Genomic DNA, 15723 nt, shown 5'->3' on the forward strand with positions numbered 1-15723 from the left:
ACACACTGATGTGGGTTGCATTGTATTACCACTCTTGTGTGAATGCCTATGTAAAAATAAATCAAAATGCGTAATATGTATACCAATCAGCCATAACATTAAAACCACCTGCCTTATATTGTGTAACAGCTCTGGTGCGTCGTGCATGGACTCCAAAAGACTTTTGAAGGTGTCCTCTGGTATCTGGCACCAAGACGTTAGCAGCAGATCCTTTAAGTCCTGTTGCGAAGTGGGGCCTCCATGGATCAGACTTGTTTTTCTAGCACATCCCACAGATGCTTGATGGAATTGAGATCTGGGGAATTTGGAGGCTAAGGCAACACCTTGAACTCTTTGTCTGTGTCCCTCAAACTATTCTTGAACTTTTGCAGTGTGGCAGGGCGCATTAACCTGCTGAAAGAGGCCACTGCCATCAGGGGATACTGTTGCCATGAAGGGGTGTACCTAGTCAGCAACAATGTTTTGGTAGGTTGTACATCTCAAAGTAACAGCCACAGGAATGCCATGACCCATACGCAGCAAGCTGTGCTGCACTGTGTGTTATGACACCTGTCTATCATAGCCAGCATGAACTTTTTCAGCAATTTGCGCTACAGTAGCTCTTCTGGGGGATTGAACCTGACAGACTAGCCTTAGCTTCCAACATGCATCAGTGAGCCTTGGGCGCCAATGAGCTTGTTGCAGGTTAACTGGTTGTCCTTCTTTGGGCCACCTTTTGTAGGTACTGACCACTGCATACTAGGAAAACCTGCCATTTTGGAGATACTCTGATCCAGTCATCTAGCCATCACAATTTGGCCCTTGTCAAAGTTGCTCAGAGAAGAGCAGGATTATCAATGCTATTAACTTCACCTGTCAGTGGTTTTAATCTTTAGGCTGATCGGTGTATATATGTATATACACACTGATATATGTATAAATATATAAACACACATCCAGATGAAGGAATTAATACAAAATCTGATTTATTTTAGAGTAAAAAAAGAACATGAAATCAATTAGAATATAAGCTGAAACATTACAGATGTCACAGATTGACCTCAATTTTCATAGGGCATTAACATATTTACAATTTCTGGTCACATTTGCTCTTCATCAGTCAAGGGTTCAGATATCCTCCCTCATACCATTCCAGAGTTTACCCCTTTAAGTTCAACCCAAACAAACCTCCTTGTGTGTTCAGCCGCACCAACATGATAAAAATCTCCACTACCTATAAGTCTCAGTGTGGCGACTGTGTGCTCGCTCCGGGAGACTCGGACCGGTCTAGCTTCATTCCTGCTTCTAGAGGAGTTGAGGAAATTGAGGTTGGAAGTACAGAGCTCTTACTCTCCAAAGAGGAAGAGGCAGACGAAGGCAGAGATACCACTATGTACTTCTGCATAGGTCGCGATCCTGTCAGTGCAGGACCACTGCCAGACTCTAGTTTTACCAGGGGCTGCAAGGTTGAAGTGGCGCTGGGGACAGTGCTAGTGACTGGTGAGGCAGACTGGGAAGAGCTGATGGTGATAACCTGAAGGAAACAGAAAAAGACAGATGTAAATTCATACTGGCAAACTGAGGGGTTGTGATTTTTTTTTTTTTAGAGAAGTGTGTGAGTACCATCAATTTAAATTTGAAAACTGTGAAGTCTCAGTAAGGCTGTATTCAGACCAAATCAGGCGGTGCAGCGAAAACGCAAGTGCTCTCATTCATTTGAATGGGGGTAGTGCGTTTTGGCTGTGGCTGTTTTGGCCGCTGTGGTGCCGCAGTGGACTGCTGCCCGGAAGTTGAGCCAGAGTCAACTTTTGGAAAAACGCAACCTGACGTCACTGCGGCTAAAGGCTGCGGTGGCCAATCACAGCTAGAGGTCAGACTGATCAGAGTTGTAAACTCTGCCATGAAGAAGTACAAAGATGTCACTAGGACGAGGGGGGGACATTTCTCTTAGTTTGATAATGTTAAAAGTAAAGTAGACTTTGCTGTTTCTGATTGTTTCACAGTGGTTACGTTCTAGAGCACAAATAAATACGCTCACACCCCCACACACCTCCGCTCGACCCTTCGGCTGAATGCCACACTGCCTGATTTGGTCTGAATATAACTTAACAGTTACACAGCTGTTAAATGTCAAGCAAAAAACTGAGACCTTTTCTTTTTTTTTTTCATAAATCAGTTATGAAATGGGGCCGGCCTCCAACCACTGACAACTTGTTTCACATAGAGTGATTAAAAAAATACAGTACAATACAGTATATATATATATGACATGTGACATATATGTGTTAAAATAGTAGCACGCACATGTAATCCACCTCAGTTCAACTGCTTCAACATGTATAAATGTATGTATAAACCTGGGGAGCATTATGGCAAACACAACATCCTGTGGCTGGTTTTAAATGACCTTAACATGTGAAACAGTCAAACATGCTGCAGCATTATCATCAATAAATTTCGGTTACATTTTAAAAATATGAATGTCATTATTTATTACATCATCAATGCAAAGCCTTGTGAACTCAGTGAGGTCCAAGTTTGACCACAACAAAGGTTTCTCCTTCAGTAGTCTTCTTTCCCATCCCGGCGCTTTCAAATGGTTTTATTCATAGATCTCTGTGATGTTTATTGAAATTGTTATTTTATGATGAAATTTAACTCTGCGTTGGATACTTCTTCTATTGCTTTTTTTTTTTTTTTTTTTTTAAAAAACACTAACATGAACCTAACTACCTCAGCAGTTGGTATAACTGCATGTACAACCTACCAGGTCTGAGAGGAGCATGTTTTCTGCCTGCTGGTATGCTTAAACCTAACTCTAACTGCTGGACCTCAATGTAGCAGGTCTTTGAGACTGGGAAAAACATTCTGCGATCCAATTCAAAATTTAAACACTTTACATAACCTAGTTATAACAAGAAAGAAGAAGACCCTTTATCTAATCCTTAAAAGTGCATTTATTTTTGGCTCACTATTCTCTAAAGTGCAGAGAGATGAATGTGAGCTACAGAACAGCAATCCTGGAGTAGACATATATGGTCTTGTTTGTTTCAGCAGGATGACCTTTGTACAGTTCTTCATCTTCACTACTGAGTGGTCATGACAAATGATGTTCTATTTTTCTTATGCTGAAGTTCAAAGGATGTAATTACATGTAAAAAGATGAAAGACATTGTTTCACTATGTTAATGAAAATTAGGAAAATGAGTCTTATTTTTGTTGTTTTTTTCATATTGTAATACATGAAATATTTGTAATTATAAATGTCATCCCTTATTATGTATTGCATATTACATTGTTATAGCCGCTTTATCATGACGGCAATATAAAGGTCAAGTATATTAAAAGGTTTTATATTTTCATCATATTACCTTTTCAATATAAGCAGGTAGGAAGTAAAACTGAAAAAAAAGTACCTGTTGAGTTGAGGCAGCTCCTGCACTGGTTGCCATGACGATGTACTTAGTTGCCGGGGGAGATGGCTGTGACGGGGTCCCTGGTCGAGGCGACATCAGGGTGAGAGAGCTTGGAACCTTAATGATGCTGGGAGTGCGAGGCCCCGTCGATCCACTTATCCCACTTTGTGAGACTGACAGAGTGGGACGAGGCTGTAACGAGAAGTCATCGTTTAATAATGAACAGCTGCTGTTGGCTAGTTTAAGTTCACATGGTATTCTGCAATGCTTCACATTAACTCTGGCTGGTAAATGTGACACCTAAATGACATCACATATCTTTATTTTAATGGCATGTTTTCTGTTATTTTACCAAAAATTTCCTTTGGCTTTTCCACATTTGTTTGAACTTCAACATAACATTAAATGTACCTGTGTGATTGTTAATGTGGTTCTGTTGACCTGCTGAGCTTGCAGCGCTGCTTGGGTCCTGGCCTTCACTACATGGGAACAAAGCATGGGCCCGAGGTAACCGTAGTCTGTCCGATACTGCTCCACGTTGTCAGGCTGAGGTCTTATCTTGGCAATAACACTGGCACAGTGTTTCTTTGAAAAGGCAACAAAACACAACCACATTTTGAATATATGAAAACTTAAGTCTGCTACAAATTCAGAAACAATGCATTACCATCATAGATCTTGTTTTCTTACCAGTAAGAGGCTTTGAACATGGTCAGCTCCTATTTTATCAATGTTGGAGACCACCTGTCCTTCCATCACTGCTTTGATGCGAGCACCCTCTACAGAAAGCCGAGGAAGGATCAATGTCTTGATCACCTACAGAGGACAAAAGTAGGAGGTTGGTGCCGATGCCACAGAGAGAACGAGAAACCACCAAGAAAACAGAATCACACTCACATCAGGTCCCAGTTCAGCAAGTCCAGCGATGCAGCCGTAACGTGTCGTCCACTGGGTTTTGTCATCCAACCAACTCTGAGAAAACATGTCAGGTTTAGTATGAGAAAACAAAAACAGTACTCCTATATATAGACTCAAGGAGGAGGGTAACATTTATCTACACCATGACCAGACATGACATATACTGGCCTGGTTGCTGCCTACAGATTTATGTGGGTTATTTTGAATAAGATCCAGTAAGACCTCCCTCTCTCTCTCTCTAACTATACATCAACTAGTTTATGCCTCCATTCTGCAAACAAAAAATACACAACAGAAACCCACCTTAGTAAAAGTCTTGGTAATACGGGACTGGATGTTGTTTGTCGTAGTACTAAAGGTTTTGCAGCTTTGTGCCATGAGGCGAGCAGCAAAGTCCCGTAAAGCCCAGTGGTTGTCAACATCTGGTCTCAAACACAGCTGCTTACTCACAATACACGTCACCACAGCTGGGATGAGCTCATGCAGCTACAAATAAAAACAGAAAAGAAAATATCAAATAAAAAGTATTTGTTATATCATTCAAAAACATAAATATATATATATTTTTTTTTTTTCACTCACATATTTCTCCAGATACAGGGTGGGGTTGTCCATTAGCGCTTTGACCATCCTCATTAGATAAATCAGTAGAGCCAAGTTGTTTTGCACCACATTCACACGAACCTTTCAGAGGAGCATAAAGTCAGTGCTTTGAGCAGAGATATGCTTAAGTATTTTAAATGAGGTAATCAGGTAAGTAATGTTTCAAAATATAAGAAAAAGTTGGAAAAGATGCTCACTCCCTCAGAGATAAATGTACTGAATCTTGGAAGCATCTGATACAGTCCGGGATCTGTAGCAATACTCTGTAAAGCTTCCTGAATAAAACAAGAGGAAAACTTTATCAAAAAAAGTGACATGACAAGGTCAAAACAACAATTTAATATTTTGGAACACTGTCACTTTCATGTTTGCAGCCACATATTACAAAGCTCTTTGGCCCTGTTTACACCTGGTATTAACATCCGTCTTGGGTGATCCGATCACAAGTGGACAGTTCTAGGTACAGGTGTAAACGCACCCAAGACGCATTGAGGACGGATTGAGATCCGATCACTCAGACCACATTCAGAGGTGGTCTGGGCCGCATGTGGCCACATTCATTTAGCAATGTAAATGCAATGCATCCTGTACCACACTGAAGGACCGCCTACTCAACTGACATTCTCTATTTTCCGGCAGACTTGGCAGGGAATTGCATTGCTGCTTCTGGGTCCACAGCTGTTCAACTTGTTTGATAACAGGATAAACAAATTAATTTGTTTTTCATGTGAATTAAAAAACGTAATCCACCTCCCATTTTTTCCTGTTTTTCCCGTTCCCCTAACCGGTTTGCCTCTTCAAATCGACAGTTAGAATATTAATTAAACCAAAACCAGAAACTAACTTGTTTTCCGCTTGTCTGTCTAAAAAAAATATTTCAGAGGCTAAACGTTGCTGGATAGTTTCCTCTTTCCTGTCAAGTTGATGACGAAAGTTTTTAGTTTTGCTGCGCTGCTCAACAAGATGAGCTCAGGATTTATCAGGAGGGTGACTGCGTATAGTATGAACCTAGACTGTGTGTGTGTGTAATAGCTGACCTATTGGATGTGTAGAAGAAAACAGAACATTATTAATATTAAATCTTGACCAATCCCCTCTGCGTTTCGGAGATTTAAATAATCAGTGAAGTTATGCTGCTGTGTCTCATGCGTAAATGCGCACATCTTCTCTCAATGGAGAGATGCAGCTGCGGGGAGATCACTGCATATAACTCTGTCTCGCGTGCGTGTGCAGACACCAAATTCTCTTGCCAGTTAATAACGAACAAATGTGGTCTTTGGGAACGGAAATGATATCTGTGTTTATTTGCATATAGAGTGGGGAAGTGAGATCCGATCACAAGTGGTCACTCAAGACACATGTTAATGCCAGGTGTAAACAGGGCCTGAGATTCCTTTACTTTTTTTAATCAGCTTCTGATTATGAGCAATAGTGTCTGACATGATCACAAAATTTTCAACAAAAAGAGTTTTGGGTATTTCTTCTGTTTTTGTCCCTGCTATCCTAACTGGATTAGGCGATGTAACATACTTCTGTACATCAATCAGAGTTTACGAAATACCTGAATCAAAATCAAATGGCAGTTGTGGGATTGGCAGCAGGCCAATGTCAATTCAGTCAAACCACACCCACACAGTCCTGGTGAAGCAGATTAGCTGAGTTTTTCAGTGTTAAACTCTAGATATATAAAAAATGAGGATGTTTTTTCCGAACTTTAATCTGATTGTTGTATATTTAATTATGAATATTTAATGTCTGATTTGAAAGTTTTCAGGGGCTTTACTTATAACGAATTAATGAAAACCCACTATTTAATTTACTGTCAAAACAAACAAAAAAACAGAAAACAAACAAAAAAAACCTACACAAGATATAACTCAGAATGTATGAAATAAACCATATGTACAGAGAAACAGGCAGAACTTACAGCTCTCTTGGCTTCACAGGAGCCAACACATGCTTCTGTTATTTCCTTGTAGTAGAGCTGCTGTTCCACAGACAGCTCATGAGTGCTGCGTGGCTTCAACCTTATTAGACCCTTCTCTTTTCCTAAAAGAGAAACACATGAAGGATGAAGGAGACAAACATATACATAAAGGATTAGGGAGGGAAGATAGGGGATAGAGTAAGAAAATTTAAGTTTTAATTGAATGTAAAATAGGATACTGACCTTTGCCATCAGCAGCCGTTGCTCCCTGACTCTTGCCTTGAATCGTACCTTCCTCCTCCTGACCAGGTTTGACGACCTTGAGGGGTTCTGTAGATTCAGCCTTTTGTTGCTCTTTTGGTGCTGAAATGCAGTAGATAAAACTTAAAGGTAAGTTTTCCCTCTATATATTTTTTTGTGTTTTAAGAGAAGAAAATTTAAACAGGACTTACCTGGTGGTGGATTTTCTGGGATAGCAGGCTGCATTCCGTCGATACTTAACCAGTGAGCTATGGATCAAGAGAAAACATATGTATGTATTAGCTTACAAAGCATACGGTCACATCAAGTTTAAACAACATCTCCTGAAGTTTTACAGTATGTGATATTGATTATTTGTGTACCTTTGAGTGACACGTCTAGTGGAACTCTGGGGAGCGGTGTGTTAATAATGTCACTGAGGTCCACTTCCTTTTCCTCATAGAAATGAAGCTCTCTTCCACCACCGCTTGCAAAGCGAAAAGGGATAAACTCTTGCGACTGGAATCCATACAGGGGCTATCAAGAGAGGAATTTACTTAAAACACGGAATTTAAAAAGAAACCACGGCAGACGATCCACTTCATGTTTTCCTTCAAATAGTATCCCTCAAGTGGTTTATTAAAGTAATAATAGCAAATATACACTTACCTCCACATTTTTGAGTTTGAGAGCATTATCTATGTCACTGGTGGTTAATTTACGTCTCTTTCCATGGTGCATGAATTTGAGAGCATCCTATGAAAAAGGGAGAAATGAAAAAACACCATTCAAGTATATCAGATATGACATAAACTAAAATATTCAAGCATGTGGCTTCAGAGTAATTTACAGACCCATAAACATCTGTGCTTTACCTGTGCAATTTCTTTTATTCTGTAGCTGACTTCTTCACTTAGGGCTACGCAGCTCTCCTCCTGTAACTGGCCCACTCCCACAGACTCTGCCATGGCCTTCATGGACTCTGTGGGCAGGACGACCGAACATTGCTTCTGCCGTCGTTCCTCTGCCATGGCTAAAAAAGAAGTGCACAGGTCTGTGAATATAACCTCGCACATATACACTCAACTCAAGTTCACATAAATGTATTCTATTTATTCATAGAAGCACTGTTTTTTCACTAAAGCCGTATAAAGTATTAGCAGTTTTACAAAATGTGAATTGTTAACTACCAGTTGTAGACACTCAATGGCTCTGTGGCAAGCTTACAGTTTCAGTTTTATTATTGACAGACTGGATATAGCTGTGCAATAGTTCTATTTACAGTCTATTTGCATCAACATAATTCTGCTGAAAGTACACTGGTGGTGTGCCATTAGTCTCTTTAACCCAATGTTAATGTGAGGAAGTATTAGTCTTGTTGCAGCTGATAATTTTCTCATCATGTAGATATTCATCAAAAACATCCAAATGTGACATTTAAGTTTTAACATAGGTGGATTTTGCTAATTTATTGAATAGTGTCTATTTAAAAAAATGAACATCCAACAGCTGGTTAGTCAATATGTCAAAACTTTGAAGGCACTGAAGTGCGAGTACAGGAAGCTAAATCATAAAAGAATGGAAACAATATGATTCAGTTATATACCTGCCTACAGCAAATGTATCATATGTAGGCTACCTGCCTATAGCCATCACCAGAGATGATTTTCATGCATAAAGGGCACTACTGAGGGATGCCACCATGTGGCCAATCACAACATTGAAGGAGCTACAGGTTTCCATGGCTGAGATGGAAGACACTGTGCATACAACTATTGCCTGGGTGTTTCTCTGCTGCTTTATGGGACAATGACCAAAAAACCAAAGTCACTGTTGAAAAAGCCTCATAAGACATGTTAGCTTGTGTTTGCCAGAGAGCATGTGGGGAAACTCATATAAGGCATAAAGGTTTTACAGTCTGATGAGACCAAAACACAATGTCCCATCTCTAAACCCTGCTGGTAGCAGCTTCTTGCTATGTTATTATTCTCTCTATGTAGCAGGTATATAGTAACATCAATGCAACAGGAAAACAACTCCTAACACTAAGTCAAAGCTATACAGGCACAGACAATAATGTTTATGTCTTGGAGTGGTCACAACCAGACTTAAATACAATTAGTTTTTACTTTACAATTGTATTTGTGGCAGAACTTGAAAGCTGCAGTTCAATATCCCCATGCAACCTGACAAGAGTTTAAAGATCCCCTCCAGACATGTTTTAAGATGTATATAAAATATTCTACTTTGAATAACTTGTGTCTGATATGTTTTTTCCGCAAAATAGTTCAATTATCTTGTTAAAACCATTAACAATGAAAAATACTCCTTCTCCCTCATTACAAATGATAGAATCTATGAATATGTAAATATTGTTCATTTTAAAAGTTTAACTGCTTGAAACAATATGTCTCCTTGTTCACTGTAAAGTCTATTCTCAGTGTTTGTGCACTGGAGGCTTAAAGCTTCCACATCACACTTGTATAAGTTGAATATTAGACCAGGATTGGCTCTTAACTAGTTCTGATGTCACAAATCATGCTCATAGGCCCATCTGTTTAAATCTGATTTTCATTGAGCACAGACAAACTTTCCACTTTCAGCAGATGAATGTGAAAACAGCCTTCTAGTGTCACACTCTGCACAAACATCAGTCTGCACAGTGAAGCTCAAACATCCAACTGAAGGAACAAGAAGAACATATTTTTGAGTGGAGGGAAACTTTAAGCAATTTAGCGAAAAAGATTTGACTTTCCAGACGTGCAAAGCTGACACAGTCCTATTTGCATAGACTGAAGACCGTCATTTCCGCAAATAAAACCCCCCAATTAAGTATCAACTTGAAAGGATATTTTGTGCGTAATACATCACTTTAGAGAGATTTGATTTACATACGACAATGAGAAATAGTTTCTGTTATCAATGTCAAAAATCCGGCTCATGTCTAATGGGATTATGTGTTATTAAACGATATAACAAGAGAAAGATTACGGCGTGAACACTTTTAAAGCGGTTTTTACACTTCATGTGTGTAAACAAACTAAGCCCCACAGAGAGCGGGTTAACCACTCTGACGGAATAACATGCAAGAACAGTACATACAGCACAAACCCCACCTAAAGCATATTAACTCAAATGCAACAACGCCGTAGCAAAATAAAAAAGCGGAGTTAATTTTAAGGATCTTGACAACTGCATATTTCCTCAATATTAACTTACAGTGAGCTAAATTTGCTGTATGTTAGCTCGCATGCTAGTCACTTAGCTTCCGTTGACGTTTTTACCTGTGTGAAGTTGCACTCTCCTTTCTGAGGTAAAGCAGGAACTTATACGAATAAAAACAGTCAATGTTGAGATTTGCAACAATAATTATTTCGCAAAGCTAACTCCTCTCGATAAATATCCATTTCCCGATATAAATAACTAACTAATTCACGGATTGCAACTGAAACCTCCGTTCGTGAATTAGCGCTTGTATTCCGTCGCCATTTTGAGTCACGTTCCGGTTGTGATATCGCGAGACTACAACTGAGGACCTTCAAGATAGTTACCGCCTCAAGTTTATTACAAAACTAAACGAGTACAAATCAATTGAGAAAATGTTTTTTCGAGGGGAAAATAACAAATATCGAAACAAAATAATTTTACATTATGATTGAATATAATATTCCTCTACGGAGAATGCTGTCCCTTTCTAAGTTACCAAAGGTCTACCCCGGAACCATCTTCACCCTCGAGTTTACGGTGGGTGACCTTATGTAGTAGCAACGGACACGAGCGTCTGGAGCGTGGGGGAAGGACACTGCAAGAAGTAATCATGTATAGATTTATATACCGGGCTGTGTACACTGCTCGGACTTCTTCTTTCAATATCTATGAGTCGCGTCTGTTGCCAGCTAAATGCGACATTGCTGCGGCTCCAGTTTTCAGGTGAGTTTTGTTCTGTCTGAACGGCGTGAATGTTACCTAACGTTAGCTTCTTAATGCAGTTCAGTGGTGTATTTTTGTTGAAGAGAGCTACTGCAACATTTATACGCTGACACAGTGTACACTTGTAATAGCTGAAAAGTGACTTGTAGCCATTAAAGCTGAGAGAGAGCGCTTACTGAAGCTGTAGCGGTGGGTGGGACAATTTGATTGACATTTCTTCGAGCGATGGTAGGTCGTTTCCATGGTAACTTGTATATGAAGTTAGAGCTGATGTGAATCAACATAAATTCACATACAACTGGACAGACTGACGTAATGCATTGCTATCAGTTTAAAAAGCTACCCCTGTCTGCAGGTTTAAAAACCATGTTGATGTAGATGAATGTGTATGTTGTGTCTTTGTTGTGTGTGAATATGGGATTCAATTTGTGTCATTTCTCTTATGTTGCCACTTTTTGCTGCTTAATGTTTCAGTTTTGCTGTTGAACTTGTCAGGTTCAGAGCAAAATTGTCAGCTTTAATGGTCTGGAAGTGCAACATGTAGTACATTTTACCATTAACTTGTCCCTTCAAAAGTAATTGGCTTATGGGGATGCAGCCCTGTAACACCTGCCCACATGCCCTTTGTGACAGAAGTGAAAAGTTAAGCAGCAAAACTGAAAAAACTGACCACAAAAGTTGTATTGTAAGTTTTGCCTTTGAGGTCATTTTTTTTGCTTTCAATTTGTTTTTATTCACTTTCATTTTTCTTTTTTCTTTTTTTGTTTGTTTAATGTTTAGGAGATTTTGTTCTATCATCATGACACAAATTTAATCACAGGTGTAAAAAACAAAAACAAAAACTATGTTGCTCTTGTCATCTCTTTTAGATACTGCTGATTTCTGCGCAGCTTTAAGTTTTGTACATTGTGCATATAAATGTGCAGTTAAGAACTTATTTATGAAATTGAATTAACAATTTACAGGTAGTTTTTTTGAAACTGATGCAGCAACTACTTTTGTAGACAAAACTTCAATCCCCTATAATATTTAAAGGTGTGCCATATCATTCATGATAACATTTTATGGAGAGCTTCAACAATTAATCAATTAGTTGCCAACTATTGAATTAATCGCCAACTATTTTGATAATCGACTAATTGTTTGGAGTCTTTTTTTGAGGAAAAATGTCCAAATTCTCTGATTCCAGCTTCTCGAATGTGAACATTTTCTGGTTTATTTAGTCTTCTATATAGTAAACTGAATATCTTTGGGCTGTGGACTGTTAGTCGGGACAAAAGGGCTTTGCGAAACTGTGACAGAGATTTTTCACCATTTTCTGACATTTTATGGACCAAACAACTAATAGATTAATTGAGACAATAATTGACAGATTAATTTATAACAAAAATAATCATTATTTGCAGCCTTAATTTTATTACATAATAAAGAATATAATTTAGAAAAAGTCCCTGCTATATAATGATGTTATTTTAAGACAGTATTCCCCACTGCTAATAATAATCGTCATTTCTTAATATTGATTATTGTTGTAATATGATCATCGTTGAAGCTCCTGTGATCCCTTCTGATTAACTTTGTTTCGCTCCTTTCATAGGGTTGCTAATGGAGGTGGAGCCAAAGCCCTCAGCACAAGTTCATCCAGGCTCTGTGAAAAGAAAGACGATGTCACCTCCTCTAATCAAGATGAGAAAAAAAATATGGTTAAAGAAGGCGAGCCAACAGAAACTCCAACTTTGTTTGAACAGAAAGCTGACGATGACAGCAAAGTCATCAAGACGGATGAACAAAGGGAGGAGCCAGTAGTGTTAAAGACAGATGGTGGAGGTACCAACAAGGAGACGGATGTAATAACTGGGCAGAATGTGGAAAAGCCAAAACACGAAACAATTGATGCAGCTAAGAGTGGGAAGGAGAATCTCCTTGACCTTCTTGGAGCCATGAAGGTGGAAGTAACCAATAAGAGGAAGCTCAAAAACTTGAAAGTGAAACAGAGTTATGAGTCTACCCCCAAGCCAAAGCCAGCCGCTATGGAGAGCACCATCAGTATGTTTCAGAAGGCTACAGAGGAGGCTGCAACACAGAGGTGAGAGGGAGTTTGAACTGGGAGAGTTTATCCATCGGATTGCATTGCTTTGAGGTGGTGACTTCAGTCTCAGAATTCATTTTATTTATCTGAATTAATTCTTTTGTGAGTTTGATTATTTCACCTGTAGTTTGTGCCTGTAATCCTTTACAGCCTAGTCTTCAGAGAATATCTGAAGCATTGGTCCCTCTTAATCCAGTGATTTCAGCCTTTCTGTACTGTGTTTTTTCTTTTTAGTGAGAGTCTGGATCCTGAACTGGTTGCAGCTGCGTCTGCCGCTGCTTCCACTCTGCCTAACCACAGCCAGGCCGAGTCTGAGCTGCTCAAGCAGTTGAGGCAGCATGAGTCCATCACTGTGGCTCAGAAGAAAGGGGACGTGAACAATCTCGGGTATGAGTCCACAGTTTATGTTTTTAAAGCCATAGATATATTAAGAAAACTGGATTCCAACATGGCATCTAATAAATGCAGCTCTTCAACATGTTACATGTTAATAAACATGAATACAACAATATCTTCCCAGAGTCATTATCGCTGACATGAAAGTAGGAAAAAATACCAACCGACAGAAAGCTCGGCCGGCTCATCAGATCCGGTTTGACGACGACGGACGAGGATACACACATGACAGAGGAATCACCGCTGAGCTGGACAGTGTCCGGAGGAGGTATATCATTTCATCTTATCTTTAGTTACAGTTTTTGAGACTAACAGTGTATTTAATGCTGGGGAGAAACTGATGTTTGAGATTTATTTTTTAAGGAGGAACTTGCTCTCAGGGAAAAGACTAAACATCTTCTGCCCTGCTACTGATGAAGATGGAGTTGACTCAGCAGTTGGTAATAATGAATTTTGATTTTTCTGTGTTAAGACTACTTTAATGACTATGTTTGTACACAGTGGAGGACTTATAGTATTATTTGTTTAGACTATTTTTGGTACTTATAGATATTTCTAGGATGTGGGATCCCTGTATCATGTAGCTGTCTTCCTCCTCAACAGATTCATGCTGCTATTGTGTTCAAGTGATGAGTGAAAGTTTTGTTTTACCTTTTCCTCTTAGTCCTCCAGAATTTAGTGACTCCTCCTTAAATTGATGAAATGTGTGGCTTTAACATGAGTTATTGTAAAGAGAATAGATCTTCATTAATGCGTCTCTGTCTCTCCTAAACAAATTTAATGTCACATTGCAAAATCTTTTGATTTTAACTTTAACGGGACCTCTGCCCATCATGCTGCTTTTCAGCACGGCCCACTCTATGGGACATGGACTTTGCTCATCAGTTGTCACAGGCGCCCAATCAAACAGCCCGCAACGGGTTTGAGGAAATGATCCAGTGGACCAAAGAGGGAAAAATGTGGCAGTATCCAGTCGACAATGAAGCTGGTGAGTGATGAATGCTGTGTTCTTGTTAAATATATTGTGGTTGTGGGATACGCTGACAGTGTCTTCTTGCTCTATGTCAGGGCTTGAGGAGGAAGCCAGTGTCCCATTCCATGAGCACATCTTCCTTGAAAAACACTTGGAGGAGGGCTTCCCCACTCAGGGACCAGTGCGTCACTTCATGGAGCTTGTAGTGGCCGGTCTGTCCAGAAACCCCTACCTGACTGTCGAGCAGAAGAAGGAGCACATTTCCTGGTTCAGAGACTACTTTCACCAAAAAGAGAATGTCCTCAAGGAGGCTGAAGTTTACCTCAACTAAACTTAGGACGATAAAATATGTTTTCAACATTCGCTCAACGTGGACACCCGAGAGCAAGACCCGTTTCCTCTGTCGTATGATCATCTCCACCCATACAGGCTCCAGAAGAGACCAGGCTTGGATTTCTTGACTCTTTGAGGAGGCTTGTTAGAAAGGATTGACATCAAGTCTGCATCCCGGTGTCAAATAATGTACAGAATTTACAGTTTCTAAAATGTTGATCAGACTGTAAAACCACTGTTTAATCACTTCAACGTTGGCTTGTTGCAGGATGGGAAAAAAAGCTGATACAAGTGCTTGTACAATTACAAAAAATGTAAAGTAGCAACAGTATTGTCATGGCTTTCTTTGCTCATTTCAGTGGCTACTAGTTACCCCCATCTACCACTGATCATTTGTTCACATTGCCCAATGCTAATGCAGTCAGTGTAGGGTGATACAGTCGCATAAATAAGCATTCATAGATTTTCAATGTTTTGGATACCAAAATTGTTCCAGTAAATTGTGCTTTATTACACATATCAGTGAAATGCAATAAGACAGTCCCACATCAGCCTTAAAAGTGTTTATTTGCTACACTGTCATAATTCACCGTAATGCTTGTTTTCCATCTAAGTTTCCATCTTAAGCTTAGACATAATGGTCATAAAGGTATTTATGAAAGGCAACAGTCAACACACCCTTTTTTTTTAATGATACACAGATAAAACCAATGAGGTAACTGATGTACAAATAACTGCTGTGTTAAATTATACTGATTTAACTTAATTAAAATAATATAAACACTTTAGTTTTGTATCTACAGACATGTTTGCAGATTAGTGGACTTAAAGTGGATGGATTGGTAGAGGTCGTCGCGTTCAAAAAAACTGTTGATGAAAATAGTTCTTGTATTCATTTTGTGTCAAAGGTCATACAAAC

General features: G+C 39.3%; 2 protein-coding genes across 2 annotated transcripts; one reads left to right on the forward strand and one right to left on the reverse strand.

Annotated features, from left to right (window-relative positions):
• Positions 1–713: 713 nt before the first annotated feature.
• Positions 714–10597, reverse strand: taf6 (TAF6 RNA polymerase II, TATA box binding protein (TBP)-associated factor). Its single transcript, XM_067607858.1, has 15 exons — positions 10368–10597; positions 7959–8116; positions 7753–7839; positions 7467–7620; positions 7296–7352; positions 7087–7206; positions 6844–6965; positions 5114–5191; positions 4896–4997; positions 4617–4799; positions 4293–4367; positions 4086–4211; positions 3807–3980; positions 3396–3587; positions 714–1513 (listed from the first exon to the last, which is right to left on the reverse strand). The coding sequence occupies exons 2-15, from the start codon at positions 8112–8114 to the stop codon at positions 1223–1225; spliced, it is 1917 nt and encodes a 638-aa protein (XP_067463959.1). The 5' UTR covers positions 8115–8116; positions 10368–10597; the 3' UTR covers positions 714–1222.
• Positions 10598–10806: 209 nt separating this feature from the next.
• On the forward strand, positions 10807–15592 carry mrps31 (mitochondrial ribosomal protein S31). The gene is made up of 7 exons (XM_067607861.1): positions 10807–11013; positions 12611–13099; positions 13337–13489; positions 13623–13766; positions 13862–13938; positions 14346–14486; positions 14567–15592. The coding sequence occupies exons 1-7, from the start codon at positions 10901–10903 to the stop codon at positions 14800–14802; spliced, it is 1353 nt and encodes a 450-aa protein (XP_067463962.1). The 5' UTR covers positions 10807–10900; the 3' UTR covers positions 14803–15592.
• Positions 15593–15723: the final 131 nt, after the last annotated feature.

The sequence above is a fragment of the Thunnus thynnus genome, chromosome 13 (assembly GCF_963924715.1).
Source record: "Thunnus thynnus chromosome 13, fThuThy2.1, whole genome shotgun sequence".
In the NCBI taxonomy this organism is placed as follows: domain Eukaryota; kingdom Metazoa; phylum Chordata; class Actinopteri; order Scombriformes; family Scombridae; genus Thunnus; species Thunnus thynnus.